This window comes from Desmodus rotundus, chromosome X (genome assembly GCF_022682495.2).
Source record: "Desmodus rotundus isolate HL8 chromosome X, HLdesRot8A.1, whole genome shotgun sequence".
Classification (NCBI taxonomy): Eukaryota; Metazoa; Chordata; class Mammalia; order Chiroptera; family Phyllostomidae; genus Desmodus; species Desmodus rotundus.
In genome coordinates, this window is record NC_071400.1 from 97,957,971 (window position 1) to 97,980,598 (window position 22,628).

Genomic DNA, 22,628 nt, shown 5'->3' on the forward strand with positions numbered 1-22,628 from the left:
TGAGAGACAGCCAGCACCTCCTGCCATCGCCCGTGGGGGCACGACTTTACATGCAGGGAGGCAGAACCGGCAGCCCCAGCCCCCGAGTGTTCAGGGTGGCCATCCTCCCTGGGCCTCCCACATGGCCATCCTTCAGCACTTCCGACCCACAGTGAGCTGACTTGCTGATCTCAACCCCAGTCAGGATATTCCCTGTTTCAATTCATTAACCCTCAGACTGATGTACAAAGGAGTCACCCTGCTTCCTGACCTTGAGTCTGTGCATACATTGCACTGAAAGTCTCATGGGAAAGGGACTGGGATCCAGAAGAAATCCAGTTAGATATGCATGGGACGAGGTAGGGCAGGTGAGAGCAGCTGGATTTCGTATCACAAGGAAGCTGCTCACTGATCGGGATTAGCTCTGAGAACACCTATGTCTTTTAGCATAAAGAATAAAAATGAAAACATAACCAAGGGAGGGGGGAAAGCAAACTTTTTTTTTTTTTTTTTTTTTTTTTTTTTTTTGGTGGCAAAGGAATTCCAACTTACTCTGCAAACATACTGGCTTCGTGCCCCAGGCGAGAAAGTCTGGGAACGGACAATGGTGCTACTGCGGACAAAAGGTGACCCACGGGCCCTGCGGCTGGCCCGCTCCTTCGGAAGACTCGCTACTTCTTCTGGGAAGAGGTCTTCGGTGTTGGTTTCCTTATCAACCTAGACAGTAATTCATTATTACCACCACTTTTTCTAGAACACAGCAGTAAACTTTGTGCGCACAACCACGTCCTTGCCTTCTCTACTTGGAATTCTAACTGCCATGCCACACTTAACACATCTGAAACTGAGTTCCAGTTATCTCCCAACCCGTCCTCCTCTGACAAGGGTCTCTACTGGTCAGTTTTCATGCAAAAAAAAAAAAAAAAAAAAGCCTTCATGTCATCCTGGACTCTTGTCCTCTTTCACACACCCTGTATCTGGCCCAAAATCAAGTCCTGTTGGCTCTACATTCAAGATTACACATGTTTTGACCACCTGTCACTAACCCTCCATCTGGGTCACTGCGGTCTTATGCCCAATGAGTGCAGTAGGCATCTCACCCATCTCCTCGATTCCATGCCTGCCCCCCTTCCATCTCCTCTGCACACAGCACCCAGGAAGACCCTGCTAGAAATGCCAGATGCAGCCACTCCTTTCCTATGAGTATATGGAAAAGACCTGAAAACAGGAGTTTGCTACTAAGAAAGGAAAGGCTGTGTAAGCTGCCCCAACCTGATCAGTAACCAGGGGAACAGCAAATTCCTACCCGAGGCCTTCCGTGGGGCTGGTCACGTACACTCTCTAACAGTCCCAATTACGAAGATAAATGATTCTAGGAGGCAAAGCCTGTTCTTTCTACATCCTGATAAAGGTTTCAAAATAATTGCTTCCAGGCCCATTCCCATGACTCCCTGACTCCACACACTAATGACCCCACCTTATCTGCACGTTCCCTCCGCCTGAGGTCGTCCATTTCCTTGAATGTATGGGACTTACTCAAACTGCTGACACATAGCTGTCTTTCTCTGTGTCCTCCTGCCCACAGAAGCTCCCGTCACGTGCTTGTCTAAAGTTGGACACTGTTTCAAGGTCTCTTGGAACTCTGCTCTCGGGCATGTCCTCAGTTAGGCCCACATAAAAGTCTTTTCTTAAATCTACAAAGGTTCAAGTCTTCTTTTTGTGGACAAAACAAGTTTTTGCGCACGAATGTTTTCACAGCAGCATTATTCAAACAGCCAAAAGGTGGAAACAGTCCAAACATGCACAAACAAGTGAGTAGATAAGGAAATGTGGTGGGCCCAGGCAAGGGAAGACTGCTCAGCTAGGAACAGGGCCGCAGTCCTGAGAGACGCCGCAATGCGCGCGGATGAACCCAGAAAGCATTAGGCTGAGTGAAAGAAGCCCGACACGAAAAGCCACATATCGTGTGATTCTATTTACACAAAACATCTAGAACTGGCAAATCCATACAGACAGAGGCACAGTGAGTGGTGGATGCTGGGGGAGAGGGAGTGAGGAGTGACTGCTCATGGGGACGGGGTTTCACTTTGGGGTGACAGAAGTGCTTGGAACCCAGCAGAGGCGGTGATTGCACAACACTGTGAATATCCTTAATGCCATCAAACTGCTCACTTTGAAATGGTTTGTTTCATCTTACGTGAATTTCATGTCAATAAATTAGAAACAAATCAACGAAAAAAACTGAAGTCAGATCATGTCACCCCTGGGCTCAAACCAGCCACTCTTCCATAGATTTGAAGTGTTTTAAAATGAAAAGTTGGAGGAGTGGGCCACACCACACTAGCTTCCCATGGCCTCTTGCCGTGATCCGGGCCAGTGCTTTCGCAGGGGCGCGAACTCAGACAGCAGCAACGCCGCAGCCCAGCCCTGCCATGTACGCGCCCCGGCCTGGGAAGCTGCCGAGGGGGTGGGTTTCACTTTGAGTATTTGCATTGGGGTGAGCTGAACAGGTTGGGAACAAAGTTTCAATAGAGTCTTAGTAAGTTATCTTCCAACTGCACTGGTTTCCTTAGACATTTGTCACTGCAAGCCTGAAAGATGACCTCCCTGAAGATTTGGGGATGAAAACAACTAAGGTCAGGCGAAAAGAAGAGGCAAAAGGATGCTTTGCTGTTCTTAACATCCCGAAGGGAGAAAAGCAAGCGTCTAAACCCGTGGGACCCCCAAAACGGCCTGCGCCTGGCTGGCCCTGGAGGCGGGACTGGGTCATTGCCGGGAGGCATGTGAAGGAGTTAAAGTAAACCCTTTTTAGTTGTAGTTGTCCTTTGTTTTTAATTTAAACTTGACACACATTTCTATGGGCATGTTTATTGACATTAAGCCAGTTCCTGCTTTTCCTCGGCTCTCATCAAAGAAACGCCTTCACTATGGGCCCTTAATTCAACAGCACTGTGCATTTCAGACCACACTTCCCACAGCCACTGTCAGTGGGCTCTCCGTCGCTCAGCCAGGTGTGGAATTTTACTACTCCTGCATCTGAGCCTCTCAGCTCCGCTCTCCTTTAGCCCTTCTACCCACCGATTCTCATGGTTTCACCTGGAGGGTGCGGGGCATGCATGCTTTCCTGCCAGGCACTGGGCGACAAAGCATGTGGGGTTCCAGAGACCCCCTTGACCTTAACTACTTACCTTTAGAGGAGGGGGCTGAGGTTTCTCAGGGCTGTGAGCATCTGCCTGTCCCGCAAACGGTTGTCCATGGATGGAGTCCACAGTGGTGCAGCAGGGCTCTGGGTGCGGGGGGCTGGTCTGGGTGCAGCTGCTGCAGCCGCTGTCCACCGAGTCGGCCTGCCAGCTCCTAAGGGTGCATATTGCAAAGCCCACAGAATGCTCACCCAAGGGACCGTTCCCTGCTGCACACAGAGCACAGCAGCAGAGATGCCCCATATTCACTTCCAGCCTTTCCAGACAGCTGCTTTTCTCATAAAAGTGCACTTATGTTTTCTAAGAGGACAATGTCTAAGAGGCTCTGTCTGTCCTCAGTCCCAAATTGCACCTGCTGAAGATGCCAGTGTCCTGAAAATCCCCCCAGGCCTCTCGCAGCTTCCCGCCCGGCCCCGAATACAATACTGTCCCCCTCGGCCGTGCACCTCCCTCCATAAAAGAAATTCCTCTCAAATAAATCCAGAAAGAGCTACTGGAAGAAGTGGGAAGCTTTAGAAACATGACACTCTTTATGGAAAACCATGGAAGGAAGGCAAATGAAAGTGCCTCTGGAAAGGTTTAGACAGAAGCCAGTCCACTAGAGGTGCTGGGCATCTCAGTTATTCTTCTATAGCAGGCAGCTCTGTACTGAGTCAACGGTTCACCAACAGGCCACTTCCGGTAAAACAGAAAGGAACATCACACAGCTGCACTTGGATGAAATGCCCAGACCAGGCAAATCCACAGACACGGCCAGCAGATTAGCAGTTGCCAGAGGCCAAGCAAAGGAGGAATGGGGGTGACGGCTAATAGGTATGGGGTTTCTTTTTGGCCTGATGAAAATTGATTATGGTGATGATGGCACAACTCTGTGACTGTACGAAAAACCACTGAATTGTCCACTTTAAATGGGTGGATTGTATGGTAGGTAGATTGCATCTCAATACAGCTGTTAAAAAAAAACTTAAAGGGACCTTATTGTATTCGCTCCTGGCAGAGTGGAGTCATTCAATAGTCCTGCTCTTTAAGAGAAATCCCGGAACAGAAGGAGAAGGTGAAAAGCCTACACAGAGAGCAGGGGGAGAGAGGTCAAAGTTCTGCCCTCATCCAGATCAGCATTCAGTTTCCCAGGAGAATCCCCACTTCTCTGAGTGAGAAAAGCAACTTGCACCCAAAGGCTCCCAGAACCATGACTGACAAACACAGTGCCGGCCTTGTCCCCAACAAAAGGCATGTCACCTCGCTGATAGTTCCAAGGAGCCTTACCGCTCGGACACAGCCTCCACCTGCTCCTCCTTCCGTTCCATCTCCAGGATCCCCTCCTCTGTGTACTCCAGCTTCACGCGCTCCTCAGCCAGCTCTCTCTCCACCGCCTGCAGCTGGGCTGTGGTTCTAGCCAGCAGCACTGTCACTGCATCCTGCGGGAGAAGAGAGACGTTTGAGAACCAGCTCAGACCAGCAGGCCTGGGGCCCACCCCTCAGTGAGGTCCCTTCCTCCAGGCTGGCGGCTGTCCTTCAGCTGTCTCCAATGGGAAGAAGTCCACCCCATTGTTAACAGCTAAAGGCTCAAATTTTAAGACAATAAATGTGCCACTCATGATCACAAACACGTTTGTGTTGAAAAACACTATCATGAATGGCCACGCACATCCATACCTTCCACGTGTATGACTTCCCTTGCAAGTCTGCTGCTTCACTGCTACTTTCTAACACTACATCTATACAGACTCTTCTTGGAGAGGACCTCCCCCGGGAAAAGCCAGTCCCAAGGCCAGGAAGCAGGAGGGAGCTGCTCTGTAGGCCAGACACACGCACCGTCTTCCCAATGGCGGTGGCGGTGGCGGGGGTGGCAGCAGTGGCAGTGGCAGCGGCAGCGGCGGCAGCAGTGGCAGTGGCAGTGGTGGTGGCAGCGGCAGCAGGCAAGGTGGCGGTGGCAGCGGTGGTGACAGCAACAGCAGCAGCAGCAGCAGCAGCAGCAGCAGTGTGCACAGGGTCCCGGGCCCCGCTTTTCTCAGCCCGCTGGCTTTCCCTCGTCCTGGGCAGATCAGGGCTGGTGAACACCTGGACTGGGTACCAGTGCAGCTGCATTTCGCTCAGGCTGTTACAGTTGGCCAAGTTAATTTGAGCAATGCCCTGCACAGGTGTTAAAAAAAAAAAAAAAAAAAAAAAAAAGACAGAATAGGCATGGAGTGATTTCACCTTAACAACCAACAGGAATCTTCTAAAAACATCAAGGTCACCCCCTCAATCCTGACCAAAAAGCAGGTAAGATGTTTCACTGCCCTTCAACTGACTGCAGCAAAATGAAAGTGGTCACATAGGAGCCTAATGGGGATGGTCGTGGCTTCTTGATTGCTTGTTCAGCCCAATCAGAAAATGCTAGAGAGGGAACAGGGCCAGAAAATGGCCAACCTGAAATGGTGGGCTGGGCTCAGGCACTGCAACTTGATGGGGTTGATGCTCTTGGGAATTTTTGAAAGCAGAGAGGCCTGGCTGAACTCTACAATCCCTAATTCTGCTGCTGAGGGGCCAGGACCAAAGGGCAATATTCCAGCCTTGCAAGGAAACCACTCTGGCCTCCAAGTCTGGCTGGGCAGTGGATGGCCAGGGGACTGAAGGCGAAGTGCCAGGAAAAAAATACAGGGCCATCCAGGTAAGTCTGAAATGCAAACGAGCAACTTTTTTTTAAAGCATCAGTATGTCCCGAACACTGCATGAAACATACTTACACTAAAAAAGTACCTGTAGTTTATTTGAAATTCAAATTTAACTGACCATCCTATATTTTGATTTGCCAAATTTGTGTACCCTACTTAGTTCCTTCGACTAAAAATGGGGATAATTTAGAAGCTGTCGAATAGGAGTTTTGCAAGTACTATTTGAGATAATACAATATATTTAGACTACAAAACGCATGACAAGATAACTGGTTTTGTCATCCTTTTCTGTAGTCCCAGTTACAGAGACCCTTCTTAAATTAACATGCTGATTTCTAAGCAACCCATGACCGGAAACTGGAAGGAGGGGACAGAGACAACAGGGGAAGAGGGAGAAAAGCAGAGACACAAAGAAAAGAAGACAGAATGGCAGACTAAGACTAAGAAAGAGAGAGAGAGAATGACAAAAGAGGCCTGAAGAAGAAACAGGAGACAAAGAAAGACGGACTGATGGAAAGACAGAGCAAAGAAGGAGGGAGACAGAGAAGGGAGGGCTAACGCATGCGCAGGTCATACCAGCAGTTCTTCCTGCAGCTGCGGATTCACTGAACACACATATAATTGAAGGGACTTCAACGTCAACGTGCTTGAATGCACAGGGATTCTGAAAACATCATTAAATACCAGGGGGGGCTGGAATTCCACAGACTTGGAACAGTAAGTGTCTGGTGTGCCAGAGTCCAGCGATGGCAAGTAGACACGGATATGTCTGCAAGCAGAGAGGAGAAAGCAGCAGGCAGTCAGGCTACAGATGGTCTGCATGATACCACATACGAACATGGGCGCGCGCATACACGTAGCCTCTTTGAACGCCCGTGGGCAGAACTGCGAAGTCTTCTGGAGAAAGTCCTTTTCTCCACAAAAAGTAAGGCCGAGGAACTTACATGCCCCTGGAGGTGAGAGGGAAACCCAGGCACAAAGAGAGAGACTTCAAAGGCAGTCGTCAGGGCTGAGGGGAGTCAAGCTCTGTTCTCCTGTCTTTTGGGGAAGACGTCTGCACTGATCTCCTCAGTGCACCTTGGCTCCCTCTTCAAGCTCCGCCTGCCTGGCCATTGGGGCTGGGTCTCCTGCCCTGTCCACCCCAGCATGGATGCCAGCACACTGGGGGCGCTCAAGAACACTGGTGAACACACCAAGTCCACCATGGGGAGAACAAAGTCCCGGGGAGCCCTCAGCCACTTCTACCCCGGCTGCTTCCGAGGCCTTTAGAAGACTAGTTTATGAAGGAGACTCACGGAAGGGAGTATGCCCTTGGACTTGAATGCATCATTCCAGGTGTGCTCATCCACCTGGGTAACTGGGACCTCCATCCAGCACCCACCTTCGGCTGTGGAGCTCACAGAGGTAGCATCTCTCAACTGGTGACAACTCGTATTTCCTTTTCCTCCCCTCAGACAAGGAGCCCTGTTTCCCAGCCAGAGGCCTCTTCAGGCACCTCATTGGATCACAGAGCCAAGTGTGGCTTCGTTACCACCCAGCCCCGTGACCCGGATGGACAACTTAAGCCCAAATGTAGCCAATGATGGGCACTTGGCACTTTCTTGGTATCACCGCAGCACGTGGGTGGCCCGGCTCCATTTACTTCGTCTGCCTCAAATAATAAAGCAGACTCTTTCTTAAAACTTACAGCCCTACTTTTAAAGACAGACATTCCCTGGTTTTGTTGTAAACTGCGGTTCCAAACTGGTCATGTCCCCAACCCAAACTACTGAGTGGAGCAGGCCAGCGAGCGGCGCTGCAGGCAGCAGGCCCGGGAGGCCATGGGTGGTGGACGGGGCGCCCACTGGCCCAGGAGCTCACATTTTGCAGTCTTCCTTCACAACCAGCCCGGCCAAGTTCTTCAGCTGGAGCACGTTCACGAGGAGACATTCGCTGCCACTGTCGTGCCTAGAAAATGAAATACTAATTCAACAACCACCAATTCCCCAAGGTGTGTAAGCGCTACTGGCTGAACTACACCAGCGGCCCGCAACTGAAGGCAGTTCTGCCACGCCCACCCCTGAGGGACATGCGCCATGGCTGGAGACATTTTGGTGGCATGACTGGGCAGAGGATGAGCTACTGTCATCTGCTGGGTGGAGATCAGAGATGCTGCTCACCATCCCACCGTGCACAGGACAGCACCCACAACAAAGAATGATCCAGTCCCAAATGACCCCCCGTGCCAACACTGAGAAACACTTGATTAGAATGACAAGAGTGAGCAAAAGAAAACTTGGGCCGTGAACATCCTGCCTCGGCATAGTCTGAACACTATTGAAAGTAACTAGAAACCAAAAAGCCACACGCTGTATACCAGCGAGTGGGTTACTGCCTCTGGGAAGCAGGAGGCAGGCCTGCTGTCTGCGCTGCAGTTCACACAAGCGACTCTGCACAATAACATGAGAACTTCCCCAAGACCCCACCTCGCCAGGGGCTTTTAGTGTTTCAACGTGACGGCCCCGAACCTCTGGCTCCATGAGGTGACAGTTCCCAGTTGTGACTCTCAGTGTTGGAGGACAGCAATGGAGCTGCTCTTCTCCAAGTCTCCCTCCTACCACCTGTGTCCCCTCACCTGGGACCACGGTAGCAATCTCAGGGTATCGAGGCCGGTGAGCAGCCCCCAATCTCGTAGGTTGGCCCACCCGTCCCTCCTGGCCCCTGCGTGGAGGTGAGTCGTTGTGCAGGCCCCAATCTACAGTAGACCACCTCCGCAAGCGTCAGGGGAGGAGCCTTCTATACTCACCAGAACCCGACGTGGATCTGGGGCACTTCGATCACACAAGTGTCTCCATGCGCAGGCTCCTCAGCATCTTCACTCCTGAGCACAACCAGAAAGTCCCAGAGGTTACTCCGCAGGCCACCGGTGACCGCAGGGTTAGCACACGCTCTCTCATGTGAGGGGTGCTTCACACTGAGAGCAGCTTTATTAAATTGTGACGTAAGTAAATAAATGCTTCAAGTGACTGCAGGTCCCCGGCTCCATGACACATCTCACTGGGCACCTGACTCTGAACTGGTATGTTTTCAAAAACAACTTCGCATACCTTTCAAAATCACATGTGGTACTTGGAACAAAGTTCAAAGATGAACTTCTAAGAAGTTCGCAATCAGTGAGATGAAACAATGACGGTAAAGATTCCAAATAAAAGGAACCTCCAGATCCCAAAGGGTGCTTTGTCATTGCAAAGCGATTCCTCTAGCTCGGGAAAGGAGGAAATTCATTTCTAATGAGTGTCCTTTCTAAAAGCAAGTCAAGCACGTCTCTCTTGTACATGGAGTCTCTTTTTCCAGGTCTCCTCAGCTTAAGAATTAAACCTACCAGGGCCAGAGAGAAGTCATAGAACCACAGGATGAAGGCCAGCCACCAAACCCCACGCAGAAGCCAGAGGAGTTTTCTCTGCAGGTTTCTAAGGCCCAACCTCCAGTGTGGAGAGAAGCCAGAAAAAGCCCCACCTGGGTACACACCAAGTCTCAGTACCTGGGATTCTCAGGATGGGTCCCTTTCGTGCTTACCAGCAACGCTGTGGGATGGCTGCTTAGGGAGAAGGAGATAATAAGATCAGCTTCTAACCTTTTGCTTGGCGGTTCAAATACCCCGCTATCAGTGGCTAGCGAGTAATCCGACAGGCATGCAGAAATGCGGCGCGCTCTCCTCTCCAACCTCTTGGCGCTGTCTTCTCGAAGAGTCACTGCTACAAATAAGAGACATACAGGTCAGGAGGACACAGCACGGGAGGCCAGGGACCGTGGTGCCAAGAAATGAATTCTAAGTTCAAGCACATACATGGTTACTGTGCTTCAGAGACATGCCGTATGTACACGCATGTGATTATACATGCTGTGCTCAACTTTCCTTTTAAACACTAAAAAATCAAAGAAATACACTTCTGCCTACTTCTTTGAAAGCTCCTTGAACTATCACAAATCTCTTCTCGCCTCCTAACTGAGGAGCAGAGAACATGAAACGTCAGTTGGGAGCCCCTTCGTGTCGCACTGAGAGACTGTCACAGTCAAACGACTAGGAAAGCCATGTTACCCCAAATGCACGCAGCAGCTGACTCCCCAAGTGGGGGTAGGTATTTTCATTTCCTTCTTTATGCTGTTTGGCCTTTTCCATACTTTATATAATAAACGTATACTAGCATCTTGTAATCAGAAAACATAAAGAATTATCTAAGTAAACCCTAACCAAAATGTAGTGACTTTCAAGTCAGAGGACATACCTGACCCCAGACACAGCCTTTGGAAACACACCCTTGAACATCTGTCCATCTAACTGCAGTATTCCCCATAGCCCAGGTTTGCTTCCAAAATTGCTTTCCTGGGGCTAGAAAGCGACCGTTTCTATGCAGTTTCTTTTCACCTCATATCATTTTTAATTGAGAACCAAAGATAACCACTGATATCTTTCCTTTCAGCATTTCCTCAAGTGTTTCTACTCATTCCCTCATAGCACCAAGTTCCTTTTAACAAAACCATCCCGGGACAGGCCCATCATCTGTCACTATGTCCCCAGAGGGCCTTGATGCGCAACTGAGCCTCACACTGACATGGCAGTGCCTCCTGTTCATAACGCACCTCCTCTGTTGTCTCTGTGCCTCTCTTCAGCCATCTAAGCTCTAGAAATTGAAAATCTAGACATCTGTGTACCCCCTAACTTGAGGGAAATGGTGAATCTACCTGTGACCATCTCCCTTTTCAATCGAATTACTATTCACACACCAATTGAATCCAAACATGTTCAACAAGACACAAAACACATGCGGCTATGGTCCTTGGTCCCATAATCTCAACTGCAGACAACAGCTGACCGTGCAAAGGCCTGCAGGGCCAAGCCGGGGGACTACCAGCTCCTCTTCTACTCAGGGCCAGAGCCACCTCCATTCTGGGGTGGCTGGAGGCACCGACTCTCAAAGCGTAGGTCAGGATTCCTAAGTGCCACTCCTCTTATCTCTCCTGCCATCTGGAAGAGCCCAAAGTTCCCAGCTCTGAATTGCAGATGGAACCCCTCAGTTTAATGCACAGATCCTAGCAAATGACAACTGCTATTTCCACTCGCAGCTCTAACACTTGACACAGCTCCGACATGGCTTTGTGTTCCTTTAACACCTTGCAATAAGCACTTCTAGTTAACCTGATGGTGTACTCTGACAGTTTCTCTCTCATCGCAAGGAAGGCGGATGAAGAGACAAAGGAAATGAAGCAATTACTCTTCAGTGATCCCAGGATCAGCCCCTGGAACCACGGAGAAACCGGAAGCAGAGCTGACTGAAAGAAGTGCGGTCAGCAGTTGCCCTAGGTGAGGGAAAGAAGCGCACAGCAGACCCCCCGCCCCCGGCTCCCACATGTACCCCAGCCATCTGCTCTCAGGCTCCAAGGCAATGAGATGGACCATGGGAGCAAAGCCAATGAACTCAGGAGTAAACAAGCTTCCAAACAGTTGCTTTTGAAATCTCTACCTTTTTCATCCTTAAAACACAGACAGACAGACAGACACTGAGACCTACGGACATCAATGCTGCTTGACAGAGAGGAGGAAGACAGAATGAAAATCACACTGTAAGCCAAGCTGCCACCTAGCATATTAAAAATAATGAAAGCCATTAAAAGTCTGGGGGAAAGTATATAGAAGAATAAACACTTCGAGCTTTTCTTTCTTATACAACTTTAGCTGGCATGATAAATACTAATGTTGAAATAATAATGGTAATCATTGAACTTCACTGGAGTACAACTATGAGCTATGCCCTCGTGGCCGCGCCCCAACCACCCTGAAGACATTGATTCATGGCACAAAGACGTGCCGCAGCCTGACCAACAATGTAAAGGAAAATTCCAAGGTCACTTACAGCGAGCGTTTCTGTGGAGTTGCATGAGAAAAAGAGATAAAAGCACAAAGTGAAAAAAACTTCAGAATTTAAGCCAACAATTTTAAACAGTATGAACATCATAAAAACATCAAGGAGTAGATAAGCAAAGTCAAGGTCTTCATGGCTTTAGATCAGCAAATACCAATGGGAAATAAAAACTGGAAAGTATTTCAAAATGATGGAACATTTGACTTTTAAAATTCAGGGAAGATAAAACTGTAGTAAAAATGTAAAAAATGTTCCAGATTACAATCTATTGCCGTACTTCCCTGTACCGCCTTCTGTTCCTTGAAACTGATTTAAGAGAAATTATATTCTAGGGCTTGTCTTGTAGGTTTGAGCAATTTTGAATGTTATCTTCCTAAAATTTTATCTAACTAAACCTTGTTTGAGGTCAAACTTGGACTGTACTGTTCCTAGCCACACTGGAATGGAAAGTCAGAGGGAACTGTGTGACCGTGGGCTTCATAAATGAGGGGTGGAGCAACATAAGGAGTGCTGAGACCCTCGCTAACTTTATGAAGCCATGATGCTCCCAGAATCAGAGACGCAAGAAGTCACTGTGTCCATGTCTGAAGCTGCTTACCCAACCCAGCCCTCCGGGAGCCCCCACCAGGACCCATTTGCTGGGTCATTTCTAGTTTGTAAGGATCTAAGTCAACTGACAGTGTCATAAAGGAATATACCACCAGGTGGCAGTATATGACCATACCATATACAAATACCTTTCAGTCTAAAAAGTTGGAAGCCTTATAATGTTGGCCACAAAGTGGAAAGGAAAAATTAAATCAGGATCAGAAATTAAGTCAACTCTTCTCTTTCCCACCTTGCCTTTCTACTGGCCCAAAAGGGCCCTTGGGCCTAGTGTGGATTCTCTGCATAATGAGACTGATACTACTGTATCTCAACCTTTAAAGAGAAGTTCGCATGGGAGGTAGGGGCACTGAGAAACTGAGCTTAAGTAGCAACAGATTAATTCAGTCCCTATTTTGTATTTTCTTTTGGGAATGAAAGGAGTAAACATGGAGCCCTGAACTTGTGCCGGTGAAGACCACCTGTATGTGTACCCTGTATCTGGGGATACAAAAGCTGTGTTTACAAACACAGAGGGGAAGACACAAAATGACAGAGATGCCAAAAGCCCTGGAGCTGATGAAATATGTGTTAGCGGAGACCATTATTCATATTAATACATATGTAGTGACCAGCGTGGTTATATGGAAAACCCCATGGGTAAGAGAATGGTGGGGCATGGAAGGGCCTATGAAGATCACCTCATTGCAGGGCAGGGAAGCTAAGACTCAGCCGCATCCAGGAATGCGCTCAGGGTCACCAGGGTAGCAAGTCAACAGGGCAGGGAACAGATTCTGGGTCTCTAAGCTGCTAATCTAAAGCTGTTTCCACTACACTACTTGCTTAAGGTCAAACTTGGTTTTGTAGTCACATTTTATTTCTACCCTTTACTTTTAAACTATTCAACACTACATGACCAGGATTTCTGAGCCTCAGTACTAGTGACGTTTGGGCTGGATCATTATCTGTGGTGGGCACTGTCCTCTGCACTGTAGGGTGCTGAGCAGCATCTCTGCTCTCCCCCACTAGATGGCAGTAGCACCTCCCTGCGGGAGGGGGGGGGGGGGAGCCGGTTGTGAACACCAAAACTGTCTCCAGACAGAGATTGCCCAGTATCTCCCTGGGGGCCAAACGCCCCTGCTCCACTCCACGTCCACTGTGCTATACTAATTATCTGGTGCTCACGTGACAATGTCTAAAGCAGTTTGGGTGTGCAAGTAAGTTCATCAAATGGGCTAAACTGCAGGAATGAGAGAGCTTATTCTTGATCTTCTCTCAAACCTGAGGAAGTTAAAGTTCCTGGAGGCTGGCTTAGAAAAGCAGAAGGGGTCCAGATGAGGAGGGCTGAAGCCCAGGCCCTGCTTTGTGCACAAGCCATCAGCTGGAATATTCTCTAGAACAGCAGTTCGGTTTTCTACATGAACTATAAGCTGACAGACCCTGGTACCAAGTTAACGGTGACTGGAGGGATGAAGTTCCCCGTGGCTACATGTTTCTCAATTTGAAGACCACCAGAGAAACCGATCCGGTAGAAATGACTGATGCTTAACGGCTCATGTTTTGAAATTATGCCAATTATTTTCATTTCCACTTTGGATAGAACTACGACCTTCAAAACTATGAGGACAAAGGATGAAGAAATGAAATCATAAAGACAAAGGAAGTGGAGATTTCCCTCGGCTACAGGCAGACACCAGTGTGCGTGCGGGTCTGGAGCAGCACACAGGGAACATTCCGTCTGGACACACCCTGAGAGCTCACTGAGGCCCTAGCGCCTCTCTCAGTCCTTCAACGTGGAAGACTGTGTCATTCTTCCCCTCCTTGTCAGCAATTAAGTACCTCCTGAAAACAAGCCAAACACCTGGGAAAGACTACTTTGCCAATTTCAGTGACCTTTCCAGGATACAGCCGGCCAGTGGCCCCCCTCAGCCTAGCAATGGTTCAGAAATTAAAGCTCGCTGTGTCATTGAAACACCAGCTGGCTTCAGTGCCCTTACACACGATGTCTTCCCTGAATTTGAAGCCTTCCTCCCAAGACCAGGAAAACCCGCAGGACTTGTCCATACTTACTTGTACCGGTGGCAATGGCAGCCACTTGGGGTCCTCGCTCACGAGGTCCTTCCCCATCAGCAGGGAATGTGTGCGGCGGAAGGGATGCCGCGCCCTGCAAGTCTTCCTCTCCCAGAGCAGAGGCCTGAGCCCGCAGTCTGTCCAGGGCACCCAGGCTTGGCACCTCCAAACTGTCCCCCAGCGGGGCCAAGGGCGAGTCACGAGAGGCTGGGAGGAAGGGTGTATCCAAGGGCGAGCTCGGGGGAGACAGGGAGGACAGGGAGGAACGGGAGGACAGGGAAGCCAGGGACTGTGGTGTGTCCAGGGAGCGCCTCTGCTTGTGGAAGCCGGAGGGAACCGGGGGCTCTGAGAGGGGAGCATCCCGTCCCAGGGTGTCAAAGGGAATCAGATCAAAGCGCAAAAGCTGGCTGCACTCGGCGTCAGGTTTCTCATACTGTGGCAGGCCGTAGATGTCAGTGAAGCTGACAGAACTCAAGGAACCCCGACTGGAGGCCAGCGAGCCCCGGCTAGAGGCCAGGGACCCACGGCTGCTCCCTGAAGACATGGTCAGGGTGCTGGCAGACAGGCTGAAACGAGAGAACCCATGCCCTTAGGAAAGCAGCCCGAAGATCGGCACTGGAGCCCTGCTGTTCACGGTGAGGCTGAGCAACAAGTCTGTTCCCAGTGGAACAGACTCCTGCCTCATTCTCCCATGAACTGGAGCATGTCTTTAAAACACCTGCGAACACTGTAAGGCACCTTCTTTAATATTTCCTTTGTTTCCTTTGAATATCGGTAGAGAGCAGTAGTTAACATCAAGGAATCATGTCTGAGTTCAAAGCCCAGCTCAAAGGCAGACTAGCTGAGTCCATGTGGCCAAGTTATTTGCCCTTTCTGAGCTTCCCAGTTTCTCACTGGGGGCTGTGACAAAAACAGTTCCTATCACCTGAAGCTCTTTCAAGGAATAACTGAGAAAATTATAACAGAAAGCCCTGACCATTATACTTCACGATACAGTAAGTACTTGAAAACAGGAGCTATCATGGAGCATCCAAATCTTATTTTAAAATATCCATAACCCCCAAATCCATAATGGTTTTTAAAAACCCAAAATAAAAAGGTCCGTGTGCATATATGCAAATGGATACACACACTTCTGAAGCTGTGCATTACACAATCCTGAAATAAATGTGACTTCAGACTTGTTATTCTGCAGCCGAATTCAGTCTCCTCATATCCCTTGAATCATATATTAGCAGCCCCTCTTGAAAATACAGCGTGCCCACATTTGCATTCTGTGTTTCCACCCCTTCTGGTTCTAAGTTCTGGTGGAGAAAACCAAGCTAAAGGGAATTAGGAAGTTCCCGGACATGTCATTATAACACGATATTCATAACACGGTAATGGAGCATACCTACCTCTTTAACTGGGACTGGAGATAGGATGTTAAGCGAGTAGCTTCTTCCAGCTGCATAAGTAGGCAATTTCGTTTTTCCTGAAGTAGAATCCTGTAGGTTAAAAAAAAAAACAGCCCATTGGCGGATGTCAAGGACATCAAATATATCTTCCTAACGAGAAATTAAACTATAAATTCCATCCCCCAAATGATTTCAGTTTGAATAGCTAAATACTAAAAAGCACACTTAAGTCATAAATGCCAAAATAACAGAGGCTGTTTTGGTCTTGCTTGAAAATGTACCACCGGCACCCTGAACAATGCCTGATATGCTGCAGGAGCTCAACAGATGGGTGGACGGGTGGAAGGACAGAAGGTAAGGCACACACTCCCTCCACCTTCTCTCTGCTGGGCAAGGAAGGTGGCCAGGCAGTAGTTGCCCTGACAGAGACCCTTCTCAATCCATGCACAAGTTTGCCAACGTAGCTTTTTGGGTTAGTTCTTCACTAGAAGCTGGGCCCTGCTCCTGGAAGTCTGGAGGGCAAGCCCACCTTTCCGTGGCACCCTGCACAGAGGTGGCGCGAGCACGCTGGATCTCCTCCTCCAGGCGCCTCCTCTCCTCCTCAAGCCGGGCCACATCCTCTACCGGCCGCCTCTGCTGGACGATGAGCTGCAGCTCCTGAAGCAGGGCTTCCTTCTCCTTAATGAGCTGCAGCCGGTCCCTGTCGGCTTCGGCCATGCCTGGCCAGGACTCATTATCAAGCTGGGCCAGTTGCTGCTGGATATTTGAGACTCTGCAAGAAATGGAAAGAAAAAAATGCAGGAACTTACAAAACCGTCTCCACTTGTTCTCAGCACCATCACACTGACTCTAGAAAGTCACTCCACTAAGTAATACTGAAATCACTGCACCGAGTGACCGTGAACTCATAAAAATAAAGAATTTGAAAATATGTGTATAAAAATGAGTGTAATTACCCTGTATATGAGATTCAGGGTGACCACATCATGCTTGTTTCAAAGAACTGACAAAAAGGCTGGCAGTCCTCCACACACCCATGTGTGGTTTCAGATTCGCGGTTTCCTATGCAGTCCTGTCCCAGAGCAGGAGGGAGCCGGCTCTTTTCTCCCCAACTCCCATCACCACCAGCTAAACACCACTGCACACATGAGAGGGGCTTCCGGCTTCCTGCCCACTCGGCCGTGCCTAACTGCCAACACCCACCGTGAGAAAGTACAGGACAGACATGCACCCATCACAGGGCTCCTGAATGAGGAGCCCTGAAACCCGGTGCTCTGTGGGCTCTCTCCTGCCCAGGAGACCTTGACTGTGTGCAAAATTCCAAATGCCGTGCGGAGAGCAGAGAGCCAACAAGGGCTGAACGCATGGGGCAGTGAACATACACACCAGCAAATGTATGTAAGGGTGACTGTCAGCCCCAGTGAGCATGCGTGGTATGAGCTACTCTGAGTGCAACCCAGTGAGCCGCACTGTCGGCACCGCATCCTCAAGGTGCAAAATACAGACTCTATCGTCACTTTCCATGGGCCTACACGTCCATGTGTTTGCCCGGCAAATGGACTGCACCACTTTTTGCGTCCTGGGGTGTTGGTGAATGCAGATCAAGTGAAATAGATATGACTCATATTTTCAGAGCATCGTTTTAAAGCAGGAGTAGAATGTTTTTAAGTTTAGGTGGGCTAAACATGAGCATTATCTGTTTCCAGGCAGAAACAAGGAATGCCAGACTCAACCAGAACCCAGCGCTGTGGAGGACAGAGGTTGGCACGCATGTCCAAAAACCAAATCCAAAGACTTCTCTGAGGTCACAGAGAGCTGCAAGGGAGGCCAATGGCAGGCACACACAGTCCTGCAGCCTCTAAGGCAGCGGTTCTCATGGTGGGGTCCCTGATCCATAGCCTCTTCATCACCTGGGAACTTGGTACAAATGTGAACCTTAAGCTCCACCCAGACCTGCTGAGAGTGGTACTCTGGGGACCAGGTGGGGCAATCTGGGTTTTGACAAGCCCTCCAGGTGCTTGTGATGCCTGCTTAACTTGGATACCCTCTGCTTTCAGGCAGCCGGACCTCATCTGGAGGATGCTCATTGTCCTTGGGGCTCTTAGGAACTTGCATTAGGCACCATGCGATGATCCTCACCAAAATGAGAACAGCAAAAGTGCTCCTGAGACTCCCAGTTCCCGTGCCCAGGGCACATGTCACTAATCAAAGCTGGCGTCCTGCCTGCTGGGCCCAGATTGCAGAATGAGGATCCTCAACACTGTGCTCCCTGCAGGTACGAACAATCAACCGGTACTGGCCCGCGTGTTAAAGCCTGTCAGCCAGCCCTGCACCAAGGCGGGCTCCTCCTGAACCAGACATGAGCACGGGAGCCAGTCAGCCCGGCCAGAGGACCAGGCAAGATCCCCTCCTCAAGTACCAAACCAACCAGAAAACCCAGTCAACTACTTTAAATGTATGCATTTACTCACCTCCAATTCCCCAAGAAGGTAAAGAAAATAGTTGAATGTCAGTAGCTTTATTAGACAAGTTCTTTTCTAACTTAAAACTAATTTCCTGCAAATGTGTTGGAAAATGGTGCCAAATCATGTCACTGAAAAAACTAATGACAGACGCAGCTGAATAGAGTTAGGGATCCAACTGCGCTTAGGCGTCCACCTCTGTCTAATTAGCGTAATGAAAATTTATGGCCATCATATAACCGAAGCCCGAGGAAAATACACTCCAAGCAGACCCATAAATAAGTTAGCGCCAAATCAGACACTATACCCAATGAAATTTCTGGAACATTCTACTATAGATCAGGACAAGTCAAAGGTAAGGAATACATATAAAAGAGATGAAGAACAATGAGCAAATCCATTGTGTCCTCAAAATGTTTCATTTCAATGTAGTGGACCCACAGGAAAGCCCATCAGCCCAGCTAAAGTTAGCGCCATTGCCTTGTAATGCATACTAACTCAAACATACACTACAAGCAGGCGTATTTTAAAAGCACTCTTTTTCAGATTTCTGAGGTTTACACATGGGATCAAGATTTCATTTGAGTTGGGTCCAGGTTAGCCGCTGTGCTGCAAGGATTTGAGTTGCTGAGGGTGATAGAAGATGCAAACCTAGATAGTCCTACTCTTTCCCAGAAAATCTCAAGAAACGTCCACTATCAGAACAAAGAATGAGGGGACGGAAAAGGAATTGCATGAGGGAGGGGAGACAAAGGGCAAATTTCAAAAGATCTGCCCACTGCAGGCATCAAAGAAGTAGTACTGTGGCCCAACTTAAACACTGTAGTGTAACTTTCCACAGCTTGACAGAAAAATATGCAAGGACATATGGCGAGGGACAACCTCAGGAGCAGAAACAAAATCTGGAAGAAGCTGACTTCACGCAACCCATCTGGAAAAGTTGTGTGGGCTGTGCTGAACACTAGGTAAACATTTGTGTGCTTAAGACTAGTGCTTTTTAAAAAATTATTCCCTTTCCCAATGATGCAAATGGCTGCATGTCCATTTCAGAGCCATATATGACTCTGGGAGAATACTGGCATCTATTGCAAGATGCTATTTCTTTCCCTGTATCTACATTCTGGAAGCAAACACCCAAGACCTGCCCTCGGCCAGGTCGAAAGAGACACACGTGTCTGTCTGTCTGCACTGGAAGCCGAAAGCTCTAAAAGGATTCCCTCAATGATTTCTTGTACATTCGCCAAGGGATAGGCAAGACAGCTTTGCATTTAAAACAATATGCCTTGTCTAGCACACCACTGGCCTGGAGACAAGCCACCCTTAAGGAGCAACTGTGGCATGTTAGGGTTACTGGAGGAAACAGACTCACCACCTAAGGCTAAAGCTAATGTAGTTCTAATACCCCTTCTTCTACATCCACGCCAAACAGCTGACCCCAGGGTTGCAACCCCAATCCTGCGACTGCCATCATTCCAATTGTGGGTAAAACAAGGAAAAAAATGTCCAGAATGGTTGTTTCCTGAAATATTACTTCAGTGAAATTAAATACATGGGAGCAAAGCAAGGTCATGATTCAAGTTTACAAAAAAGAAACTTTTCCCAGTTCATTTTTAAAGAGAACTAAGAGCCACTTAAAATTGGCAAGGGTTCTTTTTTCCCTACAAGTCAACTGCATTTTTATTGATTCTTATTTGGGATATGGAATACATTTTATGGCCTATACATAATCTCTCAAAACTTCAAAATCTTTAAAATCTATGACCTCGTGCTTGCGGCAGTGAAGAAATGAAAGCAAACCGTCAGTCAAGCATTCAGGTTTCATATTTATTATGTGATTTCCAAATTCTATTCCCTGAACAGGTCTAATGTGGACAGAACTAAAATAAGAATCATTTTTCCTTTCCTAGTTTTGCCCAAACACCTTTCCTGTTACAATCCAGGCCCCATTAAACCATGAATGGAAACCTGCATTCATACTGCAGACGCTACTCGGACCTTCACAATTCACACGGAAATCTTAAGTACGATTTGCATTTTTCCAAGAACACATGCACTTTCTATATTACACAGTTTGGAGGCATTTTTACATAGCCAGAGTAATCCCCAATTATTTGACTTACAGCAAATTCTGCTGTCTACTATATAATTTCACATGTTCCTAAAATACTGTGGCTCTCTGGAACAGAAGTGGCACTCCAGGCAAGCGGCGGGCCCACGTGACAGTGATGAGACATGACGGGTCCCAATGCCGCATTCCAGGACGCGGTGTCAGCTTAGAGCCTCAGGCCTTCAGATTTCAATTACAGCTACAGATGTGATACTCTAGGTTTTTCTCCTTAGTTTTCTTTTTGTAAATATCCATTTAAATAAAAAGCGTAACCTCAAGAAAATCTCACCTGAGATCTAAGACGAACGAGGAAATCACTTCAGCTGATGGAACTAAATATCGATAAGCCAGCGTCCATTCAGCCCAACTCTTTATCCTACACTGGAAATTTGAGAAGTCTGAATCTAGAATATGCGGCATAAGGGTCTCCTAATACCCCAACATTCCTCCCTGCCCTCACATCTTTTCCCCTTTGAATGTACAGATCTTCAGAGAGCGACTTCCTTAAATGAAAAGCAGACCGTCTGCAGGCTTCTTTCTCTTGGCCTGAATGGGGAAGAGGGCGCCACAACGTCAAGGACCCTTTCCTTTCTTTCTCGTAGCCAAGCCCCACCCCCAAAACCCAGATACACAGTCACTTGAGAAATGAAGAAAAAATCCAAGCGACTGATCAAATTCCACTGGAATCCTAACACTACCCTGATTCCTGACAACGGATGAACAGCAGGGCCCATCCTGGCAACAAACACTAAGACACAGAGAAACTGGATGGGCCGAATGTTTTGTTCCTATCTGGACGGCGAGTGTTTCTATGGAAACAGCTACAGTTTGTGCACAGTTCTGGAACAAGTGCTCTTAGGTTAAAAATAAGGAGCTATCTGCGTCACCGGGATTGCTTCAAGAAGACTTGCTCTTCCAAATTGGCTTTGAAAAATTCTACAATTTTTAACCAATAAATCCTAACCAATATTCCCATCCTATAGTCTGCCTTGAGAATCCAAAGTGATGTTCCTGAAGGGAAAGGAAGCAGCGCTTGTTTGGGCGCCTCTCACATGACCCAGAGTTAAGAACACAAAGCTAGCCATGAGAGTGCTGGTTTGGTCTGGAGAATTCTCTAGAAATCACACCACCATTTGGAATTATGAGTCGCATTTCCACAAACATCCTTTAAATTCAAATATACATGAAACCTCTCATTGTTCACAACACTGCATTTTGATGATTTCCGAACTGTGGAAAAACACTCACATCTAGATATATAAGGACAGACTTCTCTGAGGTACTTAAATACAGAAACTTCTCCTGGTTCAGAAATACCAAAGCCATCCTGACCAGGTGGCTCAGTTGGTTGGAGCGTTATCCCACAAACCAAGAGGTCGACGGTTCCCAGTCAGGGCACAAGCCTGGGTAGTGGGTTCAGTCCAGGGCACGTGCAGGAGGCTACCGATCTGTCTGTCTCTCACGTGGATGTCTCTCTCCCTCCCTTTGTCCTTTCCTTCCCCTCTCTGAAATCAGTAAGTATGTCCTCGAGTGAGAATTAAAAGGGAGGGAGGGAGAAAGGGCAAAGCTCCGGAGGTTTTGCAGGGGGTAGTTTTACTTTGGATGACACTGAGCCCATCTGCATAATCCAGGATCATCTCACCATCTCAGGATCCCGCATTTATCAATCCCACCTGCAGAGTTCCTTCTCTACCTGCTCCTGCAGGCCCATGTTGCCTACAAACAGTAGAAATTTAGGAGCAAGACAAAAGCAAGATTTCTCAACTGCGGTGCTACTGATGCTCTGGGCCACCTAAATCCCGGCTGTGGGGTCGTCTTGAGCATGCTGGGTGTTTGGCAGAATCCCCTGGCTCCACCCACTCGATGACAGCAGTCACAAGAACCAAAAATGTCCCCTAGGGGCCAAAAATTGCCCTGTCAATGGTTGAGATCCACTACGAACATAGGAATGATGGGATCTCACGTGCTTTGAAAGGATCATTTGTCTGAAAAAAAATTCAGACCCGGCAATTTAAACAGCCCAAAGTCACACAAAATTATGTTGAGCTGCACCACCAGTGCAAAACTGCACCACTGTGACCAGGGAAAGCATACGACAACTGAGAGAATGTCTCCGCCCATGACATCAGTAAAATTTACAAAGAACAATGATATTTAATGATGCCAAGGAGACATAGAAGCCAGTACTCTCGATCGTCATAGGTGGCAGTGTGAAGTGGTTAAGTCATTTTGGAAGGCAACTGGGTGACATCTCTCAGAACTCTCTATGCA

The 22,628-nt window shown here is 48.3% G+C and overlaps 1 protein-coding gene across 8 annotated transcripts in view; it reads right to left on the reverse strand.

The window, feature by feature from the left end:
* WWC3 (WWC family member 3) overlaps positions 1–22,628 on the reverse strand; it is a 100,245-nt gene that overhangs the window by 7,602 nt on the left and 70,015 nt on the right. For 6 of the 8 annotated variants that reach the window (XM_053917224.2, XM_053917223.2, XM_053917220.2 and 3 more), the window contains 11 exons: positions 16,318–16,560; positions 15,789–15,878; positions 14,392–14,957; positions 9,450–9,570; positions 8,622–8,696; positions 7,697–7,783; positions 6,413–6,605; positions 4,995–5,312; positions 4,446–4,597; positions 3,168–3,333; positions 532–696 (listed from right to left, as the gene is read on the reverse strand). In XM_053917224.2, the coding sequence (XP_053773199.1) occupies positions 532–696; positions 3,168–3,333; positions 4,446–4,597; positions 4,995–5,312; positions 6,413–6,605; positions 7,697–7,783; positions 8,622–8,696; positions 9,450–9,570; positions 14,392–14,957; positions 15,789–15,878; positions 16,318–16,560 (2,176 nt within the window). The remainder of the gene's footprint in view (positions 1–531; positions 697–3,167; positions 3,334–4,445; positions 4,598–4,994; positions 5,313–6,412; positions 6,606–7,696; positions 7,784–8,621; positions 8,697–9,449; positions 9,571–14,391; positions 14,958–15,788; positions 15,879–16,317; positions 16,561–22,628) is intronic. The other 2 variants (XM_053917218.2, XM_053917221.2) reach the window with 2 other exon arrangements.